At 36.9% G+C, this 14,628-nt stretch overlaps 1 protein-coding gene across 1 annotated transcript; it reads right to left on the bottom strand.

Moving 5' to 3' along the window:
* Nucleotides 1–5,763: 5,763 nt before the first annotated feature.
* On the bottom strand, nucleotides 5,764–12,570 carry LOC103401986 (AP-4 complex subunit mu-like). Its single transcript, XM_008340719.4, has 13 exons — nucleotides 12,392–12,570; nucleotides 11,841–11,935; nucleotides 11,370–11,573; nucleotides 10,258–10,374; nucleotides 10,012–10,140; nucleotides 8,900–9,026; nucleotides 8,398–8,501; nucleotides 8,182–8,286; nucleotides 7,856–7,950; nucleotides 7,005–7,092; nucleotides 6,841–6,901; nucleotides 6,686–6,759; nucleotides 5,764–6,118 (listed from the first exon to the last, which is right to left on the bottom strand). The coding sequence occupies exons 1-13, from the start codon at nucleotides 12,447–12,449 to the stop codon at nucleotides 6,020–6,022; spliced, it is 1,356 nt and encodes a 451-aa protein (XP_008338941.2). The 5' UTR covers nucleotides 12,450–12,570; the 3' UTR covers nucleotides 5,764–6,019.
* Between the last annotated feature and the right edge of the window lie 2,058 nt (nucleotides 12,571–14,628).

Genomic DNA, 14,628 nt, shown 5'->3' on the forward strand with positions numbered 1-14,628 from the left:
ACATAGGTCTATCTGCTTATAGAAAAGTAGCACACATGCTGCTGGTCTAAAGGTTAAAGGTTAGGCGAGAACAAAAGAAGTGAAGATGAAGACAAGCAAATGAAGCAAGTTTATTAAATTTTCTAGCAAAATTGATAAACGACTAGTATCGGCCAAAAGAGTTCAAGCAAAGCAAAAAACAACAAGGAAAACAAAGAAAATCCTAAAGGCTACCTAGAAGATTACTCTTCAGCAACTCGGACATCCCATGACTACTCAGTTGCCACACCTTTAATAGCCGCGACACTCTCAGCAGCGGCATCCTTCAGCACTTCACCCCTAGCTGCCCCAACTTGGGCACCAACTTTTTCGACCACTTTACCTATGGAATCCTCAAAAGTAAAGGCAAGCAAGTCTTTCGAGAAATAAAAAAGGTCTCAATTCCCAACAAACTGAAAGTCAGATGGCCTACCAAAGAGATGGTCTACATAAACCAGCTTGTAGAAATCGGCCTAACTCTGAACAAGTGAAGCCTCGAGCCCAGACTTCTCACCCTTCAACTGTTTTTTCTTCCTAAGAAAACCAACACGGATGTGTTGTAGCTTAACTACTTCTCTCTTCAGACTTAAGTTGATCTTCAGTACATCTTGGAGTTCCAACACTTGGGGTTCAATCCTATCGACAATCTTCTTGAAGTAGATCACTTGATTATAAGCACCAATCAGCTATTTATCCTTTGCGTAAGCAGTGGAACGAAGTTCAAAAATGGCATGCTCAAGATCTTAAATCTGATGTATGTAACATCCAATATTCTTATCTGCATTTTCATACTTAACTTGGATCACATTAAGCCTAGCCTTCAAGTCAACGATCGCTTGGCGAGTGGTCTCAAGCTATAAAGAAGTAGGGGCAGAGATATTAGACCCCTTCAAAGTGACGAGCTTAAACTCCAACTTTCTGATCTTCTCGACAGAAGAATAAGCTTCAATTACCATAGTCTTTGCCATCTCTTTAGCAGCCTTGGATCCTCTTGGTCAAGGAGCATAGACTCGGTTACCAGAATCACCATTTTCTGCATCATAGCAAACAAAGCAGTCTTTTTATATTGGGTCGTATGCTTCGTAAAGGAACTTGGGCTAATAACCCCTCTAATGCCATCAAAAAGCTTGGTACACCCGTCAATCTAGCTTTAAAAGCGCATAAATCTCAGCAGCCTCTCGGGAAACAGGCTTAGTGGATTTCTCACAACTGCCAACACAAGCAGTCTCATCTTTCTCAGCAGGCGAACCAGTCTCAACAGCAAAAAGAATAGGCGTTAGAGCCACTTTAACAGCAAAGTCCACCTTATCGCTCTTTATAGGAGCAAGCCTATCTAAAGGTGAACTGGACTTAGCTCCCAATAGACATCTTGGTACAGACTTTGTCATTGGGAGCATGACAGAACCTCAACGCTGAGCAATCCTATCAACAATCGCACTAGTCATTTTCGGCATGGCATGTGTCACAGGCTCATATCTAGCAACCTCATTTTTCTTCCCATTAGAAAAAGTCAAGTCAATCATAGGCCTCCCGGCAGCAGGCAGACCCTCACGACCAATGAAATAAGTCTTCAGTTTTTTCTCAATTGGCATCTCTTGAGCAGGCGAAGAAGATCTCTTATTTCCACCTTCATTCATAGTAGGCTCCACGACAACGATCAGACGAGCCAATGCATCCACTTTGATCCTCTTTATCTTCTCTCTTGAGAACAACCCACATTTTACCTAGCGAAGAGGGCTATGCAGCCAATGTCATTCACAATACTCAGCAATGGAGCTCAACCCATACTGGCTTTTCCTTTTTTTTTTCTCAGACCAGCAGGCATGAGGCCTGCATGCCCAGCATTCCAGCAACCCATGAGGCCCGTGACCTCATCATTTCTCTCAATCGCCAACCTGGCCCACATCAGGTCTAAGAGCCCAAAGGACATGAGCCATGTGGCTTGCTTAACATTGCATCCCAACGCCTCAATCCGTAGCCCCAGTCGTACAGTTGCCTTGGCTTTAGCCAAACTGAGCAGCCCAAGCAGTGGTCCTTGCCATAACACCTCATCGGCCCATGCTGAGTCGACTCTTGGCCCCTGTCAGCCGACGTGCTATACCAGCCCAACGTCTGCCCCACGATAACACTATCCAATAAAAAGACAAGGAAAATTAATTTTTCTTACGTCGGTATGGCGCGGAGAAGACGAAGAAAGCAACGAAAGACGGTTATTTGCACGGGTAAGTGTAAAAGATTGCTAGGGGAGGGAGAACAAATATCCTCTAGCTTTCTCTTTCTTGTAGGGTAGAATAAATTGCTCTCTAAAGTTGATTTAATAATCTACTTAAGGTAGACTTAGAAGTAATTTATTTCCCTTTCCAAAAAGGATCTAATTTCCAATTAAATAGGGAATCTACATCAAAATAGGAAACAATACTATGTTTCCTAAAGCAAGAAAAGATCTATACACCTACTGCCTTTTCCTGGGAGCAGCCCAACGGGTGTGGGGACATTTGTGGAGCAAAAAATAATCAGGAAAATTATGGAGGCGACACATGGATTTTTGGGTATAAAAAGATAAAATTACCCTCGAGGCACATCGGGACTTGCACGGGCAAGCAGCAGACAATAACGGCTCAATCAAGGTCAAATGTGATCAAAATAGGTATTTATTCAAAATCTATTTCATCAATCCTCATCAAATCCTCCCCATAAGATAACCCCCAATTATTCTTTTCAAATTAGGATTAATTAGCTAATTAATTGAATAATTACCCAATTAATTGATTACAATTACACTCAAATCACCACCATAAGTGGCCAGTCCCTGTTTCTCCAAATAGGGTCGGCCACACCCCTATAAATAGCCCTCATTTCTCTAAAAAACCTAAGTCCATTCTTCTCCAAAAATTCTCTAAACACCTTCTCTCTCAAATTCTAACTTTAGCATTGGAGGTTCTTCGGCCAAAGCCCCCCCCCCAAGTCATCATGGACGCGTGAGGCTCTTGGCCTTGACCTTAGGCATTAATTGTTTTACTTGTGCATTTTCGTCCAAGAAGAAGAAGGCAGAAATTTACATCCACAAATATCTGCAAAGAGATGGCAAACAAGAAGATAAAATAAGGAGGGACTGGGAAGAGATACCCATATAGCTTTTTGGAAATTTAAAACTTTGAGCCTTGTAAACTGAGTCTCTAAATTACATTCTTACAAATATAAAATACTCAATTTACTTTCAAGCTTGTAGATTGAAAGCAGATATTGCACAATGCATAGGTTGCTGAACACTTGTAGATCATAGCAAGGTGTTGTACATTTGTAGATTTGGACAATAAATAAATTCCCATTCAATGCTATGCAGCAAGTTTGCAAGTTTGAACAATACATTGATTCCCAATTCAAATTTCAAACATACGGTATGAAAATTTGAACCCTAAATCCCTAAATCCCAAATTCCCAATTTCTACGAAGGAAAATTTATGGATTGGGTTTGGGGTATGAAGAACTGCCCAATAGAGTGAGAGATTGCAGAAAACCCTAACTCTCAAATCTAAAAATTAATCAAAGAAAATCTAAGATTACAGAATCCTAAATCCAGAAAATTAACCGAAGAGTTAAAAATTAGGATAAACTACCATTTGACACCTTGAACTATTACTCCAGTTGAAATTGACACCCTGAACTGTTTTTTTTTTTTTTTGGTAAATTAGCCCCCTGAACTATTTGAAATCAGCCAATTGACGCATTGCCGGTAGATTCCATCTTCTATTTCATCAAATTCAAAGGAGAATTAGTCTTTCCTTCATCAATTCTTACTTGTCAATTATAATCACCAGTGAACTTATGACATTTGAAAACAAAATAATGTGCAATGACAATGTGAGATGGTCCGTTATGTAAACATTTGGTTTTTTTTTATTTTTTATTTTTATGTTTTCTCATTATGCTATATGTTTTTTAATTATTCTGTGTTCATGTGTCAAAATTTTATTGGTGGTTATATCTGGCAAGTAACAATTTATGATGAAATGACTAATTTACCCTTGAATTTGACGAAATTGATTCATCAATCTAACGACACGGGGTTAATTGACTGATTTTAAATAGTCCAGGGGTTAATTTACTAAAAAATAGTTTAAGGAGTCAATTTCAACTGGGGTGATAGTTTAGGAGGTCAAACCGTAATTTACCCCAGAAATTAAGAGTTCAAAAATAATATTACCTTAAATTGGGAGGATATAAGATGACGGTGGTGGTCTCGATTTGGAGAGATGATGGTGATGGTGGTTGTTGATGGTTATCGCCACTCGCAGTTCACCAAAAAGAGGGAGACGAAGACGGAGTCAAGGGATGTGGAGTCAAAGATGTTGGTTGTTGATGGATGGTTGTTGTCGAGGAGTCGACTCGAGCTCGAGTCGTGAATGAATGGAGAATGAGAGATTGAATGACTCAGTTTGTGAGATGAAGATATTCCAATCAATGGTGGAGAGTGGGATTTGCCAAACATTAAACCCCATCCAATTTTCTCAAGCTAGAAACAAGACTGGTCGGGGGCCCATTCCTTCCTATTTTTGAACCCGTCCCGCCCCGCTAATTTTGTGTTTTGAAATTTTGTACCCATCCCAAACTACGGGTACCCGCCCCGACCCGTGGGTACAAGACCCGTTTGCCCACCCCTTGTATACACCAAGGGATATCTTGAATATGTCCCGTTAATTCGTCAATTACAAATGCAAAAAAGTTAAGGACTTAAAGATGAGCCTTGGTGTAACCATATGGTTATAGAAAAGCTTTCAGTTTATCCTTCATGAGTTCTTAATGCAGTCCTTACTCTGTCATACATATCCCTCATTGCTTGGATATATGCTACCCATGCTCATTTCTTGGTGAAAAAGTTCATAATACTTATGAATTTTTTACTTAACAAATTTTAATTTCTCAATTCAGCTCTTTCAAAATTCTTATTGCATCTCTAATTTTTTGCCTTTTCTAAATTAGTCAATGCAGATTTTTTTACTGCTTCCAAATGTATGCCATGGAAGAACACAATGAGATGCCATGGAAGAACAATAATCGTAATGATTTGGAGTCTAAGAGATTATATATATATATATATAGAGAGAGAGAGAGAGAGAGAGAGAGAGAGAGATTATGTTCTATGTACATGTTTCTTTGTTTTTCAATATCTTCGTTTTTTTATAAGATACATGTATTTTTATAAAAAAAAATAAAAATAAAAAAAATAAAAAAAATAAAAAACAAGAAAAAGAAAGACATAAAAATTTATAATAATACCTCTAAAATAATAAATTTTCTTTGTCCCAACATTATTCATTCATAGAGGTTGTATCGTGATAGAGCCATCCTCTGCGGACCTTCTGAAGACACGAGCTTGCTTGGTATCCTTCTTGTATCCAATTTTTTTACACAATGTTTGGTTTTGTGTTAAAAAAATAAAAAATACAACACCCACAAATCCAACATTTAGAAGATTATGCGATGAAAAGCACTGCCGTTAGCTGAACTATTTATCCACCGTCAATTTTTCTTTTGGTTGTTAAGCAAATTGGAGGTTAGTGCATATAATATACAGATTTGGCAGAGATTCGTATGAATCTTCGAGTGCCATTAGTCCTAAACGTTCTGAAAAGAGTTCTCTAATAAACAACACACCCCAAGCCGGAAAAAACACCGACAGTAGAGTTCTCTAAAAAACAACATACCCCAAGCTGGAAAAAAAAACCCCGAAGGTAACAAACTCTATTGGTTCCAATTTGAGTGCATTTATATAGTTAATGAACATCCAATACACAAGTAGCAATTCAATGAATGAATAGTCCAACCCAAAAAAATTCAGCGATACAACCTAAACGTTAGTCAAGAAATGAAATCACTGAAATCCGAACCCATGGAAAAGGAATACAGCGCGAGGGTTTCATTAGACATCTTACAACTAGAAACCTTCTTCCCAATCCAACTCTCCACCGCGAAATAGCATAACAGATAAGGCTTTATTAGATCATATCCGAGCAACGTATGAATTGGCGAGAGTAACATATCTTACCCACCGGTATGGATTATAAGTTCCAGAATTCTTTGCTATCTGCAAGTACTTTACCTGCATCAAAGAAACATCATTTAACTCAGCATATTGATGGGCCAGAAATAAAAATACCTCCCCCATAAAAGGGCATTAGTATTTTATGTACTCTTTCTTAAAAATGAAAAACACCACTGGGGACAGCATTGTTAAAAGGGCAGGGAAAATCCATTCGCCCGACGGTGCAAGACAACAGAGGATGAAGAGCTTGTATAGGATGAGAGCTAGCCATTAGACAAATCAATGATGACCTCTTTGAGGTACCAGGGCTAATGCCTCCTCGGCTTAGAAGAACCACTAGGGCTATATACATATCAGCCTCAAATGAGACTCATTTTAGACTACATCTGACAGTATGACTCAAGGCCATGCCATAGTTGAAGTTTAGGTTGGATAAGGAAACGAAATCAGCACCCACATTCAATATTCGACCCATATTGTTCCATTCAAGTCCAACACAAAGTAGCAACAGCATGACAATGAAGGATCCAACATTATCTCTCATAAATAGATGAGTATTCTAACCATATAATCTACATCTTTGCATGGTTTTAATGATGTGTGAAAGATATGACAATGGCTTACCTGAAGTCTTGAAGAATTATACATAGGTATTGTAAATGTCATGCTAACTGGTCCAGATTCTTTTGTAATATTTCCTGCAGCATGTAATCCATGAATATGTATATATAACGAGATTTACAGTAAATAGCATCATTTTGAAAGTAATCAAGAGATACCATGTGCATCCGGTGAAAATGTAAGTCTGGCACGTAGCGTATGTTCAGATCCACCAACAATCTGTTGTTTGAACTTGTCAATATAGTATTTGCAATAATGGGACAAAGTTAACACTTCAAAACTCAAACGTGAACACATAAGATCATTGATAAAAAATTCTTGCCTTCTTTAAACCCCATTCAAGTCTCTTATTGGCATCCTTGAAATCTGTTGTTTGTCCGACTGCTCCTGGTTCCAACTCAAAACTGGCTCTGAAATAACATATATAAATTGTTTAAACAGTGGATATGTATATATAGACAATATAATGCAATTTTAGCAAAGTCTGTCAGTTTGACTCCTCACGTGGAATACTATGAAGCCTTCTCTACACCTTTTTCATACACCACAGGTTAAACGTCCTCTTACATTTCAAATGTCTTTGTAATCATTCAAAGACAACTACCATGTTTTGCTGTAAATTTTAGTTGGTTTTATTAACTACTGCCCCGACAAGTTCACAACAAACGACGAAGTTTGATCAGTCTTTTAAAATACTTAATCTCCGGCACCTGCAAGATTCTTTGGAGCACCCCTCCCAAGGGAAAAATCAGCTAAACTAGTGGATGAAACCAATTTATTAATTTCAGATCTTTCTAGTTACCTCCCTTTTCACTTATTTTTTGTCTGTAATTAATATAATTATAGTAAAGAAAATGATAGTCACAGATGAAAAAAGTAGGTTTCCCTCCAATGTACTGTGAGAAAGGGTAAATAAACTACCCTAGCAAGACTAGTTAAATGAAACCCAAATGAAAAAAGTTCTCATAGATTGAGACCGACGTTCATATTTTCAACAAACTTTAGAACCAAGAACAATGGCAATTTAAATTTTAAAGTGCCCAGAAAATTTTATATGGACATTGGTTATGTAATAAATAGACATGCAAAAACGTTGCCCTTTCACCATATCAAATTGTATAGGGATGGAATAATAACTAATATTCTTAGAAATAAAAAATAAGCGAAGAGTACCTGATAGTATATTTAGGTAGCGGCATTTGTATAGCAATTGTGTTGGAAGTAATGTTCGAGGGGAACTCGGCATATATTTTCAGAATCACTTCAGCCTACAATGGCAATTCCAAACTGTAATTTCCTACCATAACCACATGATCTTTAAATGCAGGAATTGTACAAAGTTAACAGGAATACGTATTCCACAATGCTCATCATCATAGTGTAAGCCAAATGCCTCAATCTCTTGTTCAAAATCTGATTCTTTATCTTTCTAAATAAGTTTTCTTCCATTCATTTCACAATCTTAAACCATTAGATAAAATTTATGAAACAGTATTCACCTTATGAGCTCCTTTTTCTTCAATCAACGCATTAATACGAAAAGGGGGCTTGAACTCTTGAGTCATACGGTAGTTCATGACAGGAAATTCACCGTCAGGGGGCACCTAAAATTAGTACCACAGAGCAACCGTTTAATCATTTCAACACACAATATCAAATTACTTTTGTATCATTTATTGAAAAAAAAAAGAATAATCTGACTCATTTTTACTTACCAGGGTCAGAGTTTTGTCTACTTCAAAATTATCAAGACGTACAGATTCATGAAAATTGCAATCATCAAGTACCACCGCTCCTGATCCAAATGAACTCCTATGGTCTGCAAGAGAAAACAGCATTTGAGATTGTGAAAGGACAACATACGAGCTTGACAAAATAAGTTGGCATTTATTGAGCAATTTAAAGCTACATCGAGGCATTTTAGTTGATGATTCTATGCACTAATATCATATAGTGGAAAAAATGAAAATGAAACAGGGACTTTTCTTTAGAAGAGAGGACATACCACATGCATCTGACCTCAAAATTTTAGTTTATTAATCTAAAAACTAGATATTTTTCTAGGTACCATAAAACTCAAAATCTTAAAATTAGATCATCTACTTGACCATGGTGCCACAAACAACTCCATGACACCATAATATGAAAAGATTTATGTTCAAAGGATAGTTGTGAACTTGTAAAACATAACAATCTGGTGGCATGTCAGGTAAGTACCATAGCCTGACCCTCCACCTCTTCCTATGCCCAGATCCTCATTGAGAGCTAATCGGATTTCTGGATTTCCTGAGAGATAGCTCTTCATTTGAATGGTTCCATCAATTTCAGAAGTCAATATGTACCCCTGTATAGCAACATAAATATAGGTAATTGACTATAGTACTGTTTCCACATATAATGAATAAATATAGGCGAGTTTGGGAGATGTCAGGAATTAAGTCAAAAGAATGTGCATTGCAGTAAAGTTTATGTACCACATGCATAATTATCCAATCTAAAATTTTAAGGCTAAATGAGCGCTAGAACCTCAAAAGAGTTTTTGGGTCTAGACGCAAGTGACCAAGATGACTTACAAGGCATTTAGGCCTCATTTGGTATGAAGGACTGGATTGGAATGGACAAGCAACTATTTTCAAGGTATGTTGAAAGAAGAAACGAAAATTTTTTGACCAACTTGTAGGTAGGAGATGGAATACTCAAGAAGAAAAGTTCTCCATTCCAATCCTCCCCAAAATGGTAGGATTTTGAAGTCTCCTTCACGCCTAATCCTCTTTTAATCCTCTCAAAATGAAGAATCATTCTCCTTTGCCTTCAAAATACCTTAAATTAGAGTGTTATCCATTCCAATCCAATCCTTTATACCAAAAGAGACCTTAGTATTTATTTGAAACCCTCTAAGTTCATCCACAATTTTAATCCTTCAAACAACCCTTTAGAAAGGTCGAAAAATCCTAAAATTAGCTACTGATGGACAACCTAATCTCTTCACAATCAACCCCCTATTGTGCATTGATTGATATGAAAAATATTTATAAATAACCGCACAAGCTGAATATCAGATCACACACAAGAGAGTAATGTCAACACCTCATTCATAAGAACCAGTGAACATACCTATATGATATTAAAAGAGTAAGGAGTGCAGGATTTCCATATCAAACCAAGAAGTTCATGATAACACTTGGTAAGATTGGCATCAAATTTTGCTTGTTAGAAATTATAAGAACTTATTATTGTGTTTGTACTACTGTTGTTATATTTTAATGCCGATATAACAGTGAGGAAAGAGTGGTTAAATCTAACAGTCAATTAAAGACACATATACTCACACTAGAGCTGAAAGTAACACTGATCTTCTCGATTATATCCACAAAAATTTCCTCCCTCTTCCTGCCACCAGGCTCATTTGCAACAACTGATTTTGTGACAGCTGTTCCAGGCATTCTCTTCGTCCCTTGCTGCATGCATCAGTTTTGGGAGCCAATCACTAAAATGCTACTAAGACAAAAATAGAAATGGTATTCCACCTTAAGCATAATTTATCTTCTGAAAATCTTGGATAGATGACTCCTTACCATAAAAAGGCCAGTAGGGCCAATAGATGATAAACGCGCAGATTCGAGAACAATTGGCTCATTAAATATATAAGACTTCAACAATTCAGTTGATGTTGTTTGCACAAAGCCAAAATCCTGAATTGTATAAACAAAATCAAGTCACAAGCAAGTTAATAATTTCCATGGATCAAATATGTCAGTGTATTTTTCACATAAATGCATATATCAATTTTATCAACATATATTCTCTGCTTTTTAAATATCAAATACAAACTTTCATTGGATAGAAAAACATATTTGCAACACGGGACAAGGTGCTGGCTGAATTATGTCACCCATCAATTGTACATCGAAAAGGAAAAACCAATTGCAAACAAATAACAAACTAATTTACAACAGCACAGTCAAAATAAATAGCATTTAAAGACCACTCCCTAGATTTTAAAGAAACCGAAGCCCACAAGGATGTCCAGACTTGAACTTTGTCTCGCAAATGTACCATATGGTTTCCCAGCACCCTTAAAAATATCTTGTTCATCTCCATCCAAACAACCCAAGTTATTGTCAATACAACATAACTTCCTAGCATCAAACCCATTTTCCTCCCTCCAGAAAACTTTAACTTTGATACGGTAAAGCATCATAAGAAGCTGGGATTGCCCAACTCTAGCTGGCCTTATATATCCTTAGCCTTATCCACGAAGAATACACAACCAGGCAGTAGAGTGGTCAGTGGTCCACACATTCAAAATTACTTTTTCTGTACACACCATTGAGGAGAAACATACATTCAGCACTACTTTTTCCGATCCAAAATAATCCAGTTGATAGATATCAACTAAACTTTGGATTGAAAATTACCACTTTAAGTTGTCCCTTAAAAGCACTAGCCTTTTAAAAAACTGAGAATAAAACAGAGGTGGAGGGCAATGATCAAGGACATTTAAAAAAATTATCAAAAGGAGGACATCAATTCTAGATTCACTAAAGAGGGTAACTAACAAATCACATTTTAATTTTTCAATCTAATAGAGAAACTCTGTTAGCACATTATGACGATAAGAAGTATGAATTCATATACATAAAGAAAAATACAACCATAGAAGTAAAGAAACATAAAAGGAGCTTACTATGACTTCATCAAGCAACTCATACACAAGCACAAAATTCTTCCTTATAGAATCTTCATTGAGAACCCCAACATAATCTTTGATGACACGGGCAATTCTTTGTAGAAGTTCCAAGACAAGAGATGGTGATACATTAGCTCTTGTGGTTGCGACAAACAATAGTCCAACAACCTTCACATGAAAGTAGTTGACACCATCCACGTTCTACCGATTAAGTAAAGAAAAAGTCAGCAAAAGGTACCAGATCAAATACGCATGCTTTATGGATTTGTTCACAACCAAGACAAGAAACAATGTAACAATTAACAAAACAATAAAAAGAAAAAATGGGACAAGAAATAATGTAACTATTAAGCAACTTGGACGCCATTCTGTAGGTCGAAATATTCAAAGAAAATTAATGGATCAAAGTTTTCAAGTTGAGAAAATACGAAGACAGTGTCATTCATTCCTCAGTAAGATAATACCTACAAAGACAGGGGGTGCTTCCTCTTGCCCATCTTCTTTCCAAAACTTCACTTTCCTGAAAAATATCTCCGCGCTTCCTTTAGGAACTTCTCCGCGATCTGCGTTAACAAAATACGCTTCAAGAAACATCTTTCAGCACTAAACCCAATAAGAACAGATCTACCAAATGTTTATTCAGCCTTTCTTATAGAAAGAAAAAAAATAAAAAAAAAGTGTTCAGTTACACTTGTTTCTCTATTTCACACCATACCCATTTCCGAAAAGGTCAACAAAGTACTAAATTCTTCAAAAAAAAAGGGAGCTCAAATTGCCCTTCTATGAATGAAAAATAACGCGAAGAATTACGGTATGCACGTACGATCTAGGGAATACCCACCAGAGATTAGAGCTGGATTAAATACTAATCTGGAGCTAATTTGAAATAGTATAAGCAACAATTTGATCTACACAAGAACTGAGTTGCTGAAGAATTTAGATCGGAAGTTAAAATCTGGTGAATGAAATTAACAAGGGATTAGAGATTGGATAAGGGGGAGAGAGAGAGAGAGACTGACAGTCGCGGAAGACGATATTGTCGCCACGCTGCGAGAGCAGGAAGAACTGCGAGATCATGGCTTTGCTTTCCGTCTTCGCTGTATCCGAAATGCGGGAGTTCCTCAAAGCTCAGCTGTTGAGGCCCCCGATTGCATATTTAGACCCGCCTTTGCTCGAGTTAAATCAAGTTTCACAGTTTCACTCTCTTAATTTTGTGGAGGCCTAATTTAATACCTCGTTTCAACATCTACCTGAGTCAAATCCGACACCTCTCATATACAAGTGCAAGACTATCACTAAACCATAATAATAATTTGGTGCACAAAGTGATTATGAATAATTGTTTTTCAAAAGAAATAAGTTAAAAGCACTATATACTTCATTCCTATCGTGAAAGAATTGTGTTAGTGATAAGGTGTATATCTATAACAAAAGAAATAAAACACACTATTCTTAATTAGTGGTCACCTATGTGAGAGTAAAAGTGAGGTCGCTTTTATGAGAATGAGAAGGCTAAATCATCTAAGCCTTTGTTCGGATGAGAGAAATAAAGTTTGGATGTAGAGAAAAATCAAAATTTATAAACTAACATGTAATCTTCCTTTGTTTGGCTTTATAAACATAAAATTAGCATTTCCGCCAATGAAAAAAAACTTGGAATTTGGGACCTCTGATTTCCCAGTTAAATTTCATGTAGATAGTTATCATTTCAGAATTTAGAGTTTAAAAATAATAAAATTAAAAAAAAAATCAACCACTAGTGGTCATCATTGTCACCCCCACCACCGTTGTCATCACGACCACCTACCTCAACCACTGCTGCCACCACCACCAATACCCACCATTAGCATCATTGTTTTAAAGATTCCTGTTAGTGCCGCCTATGCATTAGGCAGCTAGCCATCATCCCGATTTAATCCTTGGGTGTTTGAAAATTAAGAAATGGTGCCCAAACCTGCTTAGGCGCCCGCCCGCCCAGACACCAGCCTATGTCACAACTCTCACTTTAACAAAAAATATATATTTTTCGTTTTGCATTTTTTTCAATAAATTGTAAGAAACTTGTTGAATGCTTAGATGAACACACATGATATGATTTTTCCCCATGTTTCATTATGTTCTAATATTTAATAATCTCTATGTCATGCTTTTTACAATTTATCTCAATGAAATTATATATTTTTTAAGTATAATCAAATACTTATTTATATGATATGTAATATATTTATTTTAAATCCGTCTAGTCTTCCTAGGCACCGACTCAGGCCTTGCCTAACCATCTAGGCGCTAGGCTTAAGCCGCCACTTGGCTAGCGCCTATTGTCTTTTAGAACCTTAATTATCATTGATGCCGCCATCACCCCTACCACCAACCATCATCATCATTGTTGCCGCCATCACCTATTATCGCCATCACCACTATCGCCCCGCCACCTCCAACCACCATCATCACCGTCGTTGTCGCCTTTACCATCATCACTACCTACCATCATCATTGTTGCTGCCACTTCCAACCGCCATCAACACGGTTTCCTGCTGCCACCACTCACCATCATCTCGTTGCCGCTAACACAACTCACCATTAGTATCATCACTGCTACCACCACCCACCATCCACTACTACCTTTACTAGTACATTTCCTAACTATTCATATCACATATATATTAATAACTCTAGATACACTTTAATTTTTTTTTTTTTAATTTTCTCATTCTTTTGGGTTAGTCAGACAAGAGAATCCACAAATTCTAGAAAATTAATTTTCATCATTTAGAATTCAATCAATTTGGAATTCCTTAGAAATTTTGTATTTCCTCATCCAAACATAGTGATCTCTCATAAATCCGGGATTTGTTTAGGACCAAAATGAACATAATCGTATAACTCATAATATATTACAATATGACATGTGTGTGCTTATTCTCTTGTGTTCAATACATGGTGAACCGTTCAATGTCTCTTATACACCCTGTGTCACCAGTAAATTCGATCAATAGTCACTAGGGAAGGTTCAAGTTCTAAAGACACCTCTTCCTATACATATCTTGTCCACTCGCACTGTCAAATTCTTCCTTATTTTTCATTCATATGCACGTGAATAATTTAACCAGAAGTGAATAGGCCCCACATTACAATCTTTATAAAAGGACAAAAATGAAATAAGATAACGTCAACGCCTAAGTGCTTCATCATTGATCAAATATCTACTTCCTACAAAGCTACTTGTTCGAGCAGGAAATCTGGCTGAACAAGGTCC

This window comes from Malus domestica, chromosome 15 (genome assembly GCF_042453785.1).
Source record: "Malus domestica chromosome 15, GDT2T_hap1".
Classification (NCBI taxonomy): domain Eukaryota; kingdom Viridiplantae; phylum Streptophyta; class Magnoliopsida; order Rosales; family Rosaceae; genus Malus; species Malus domestica.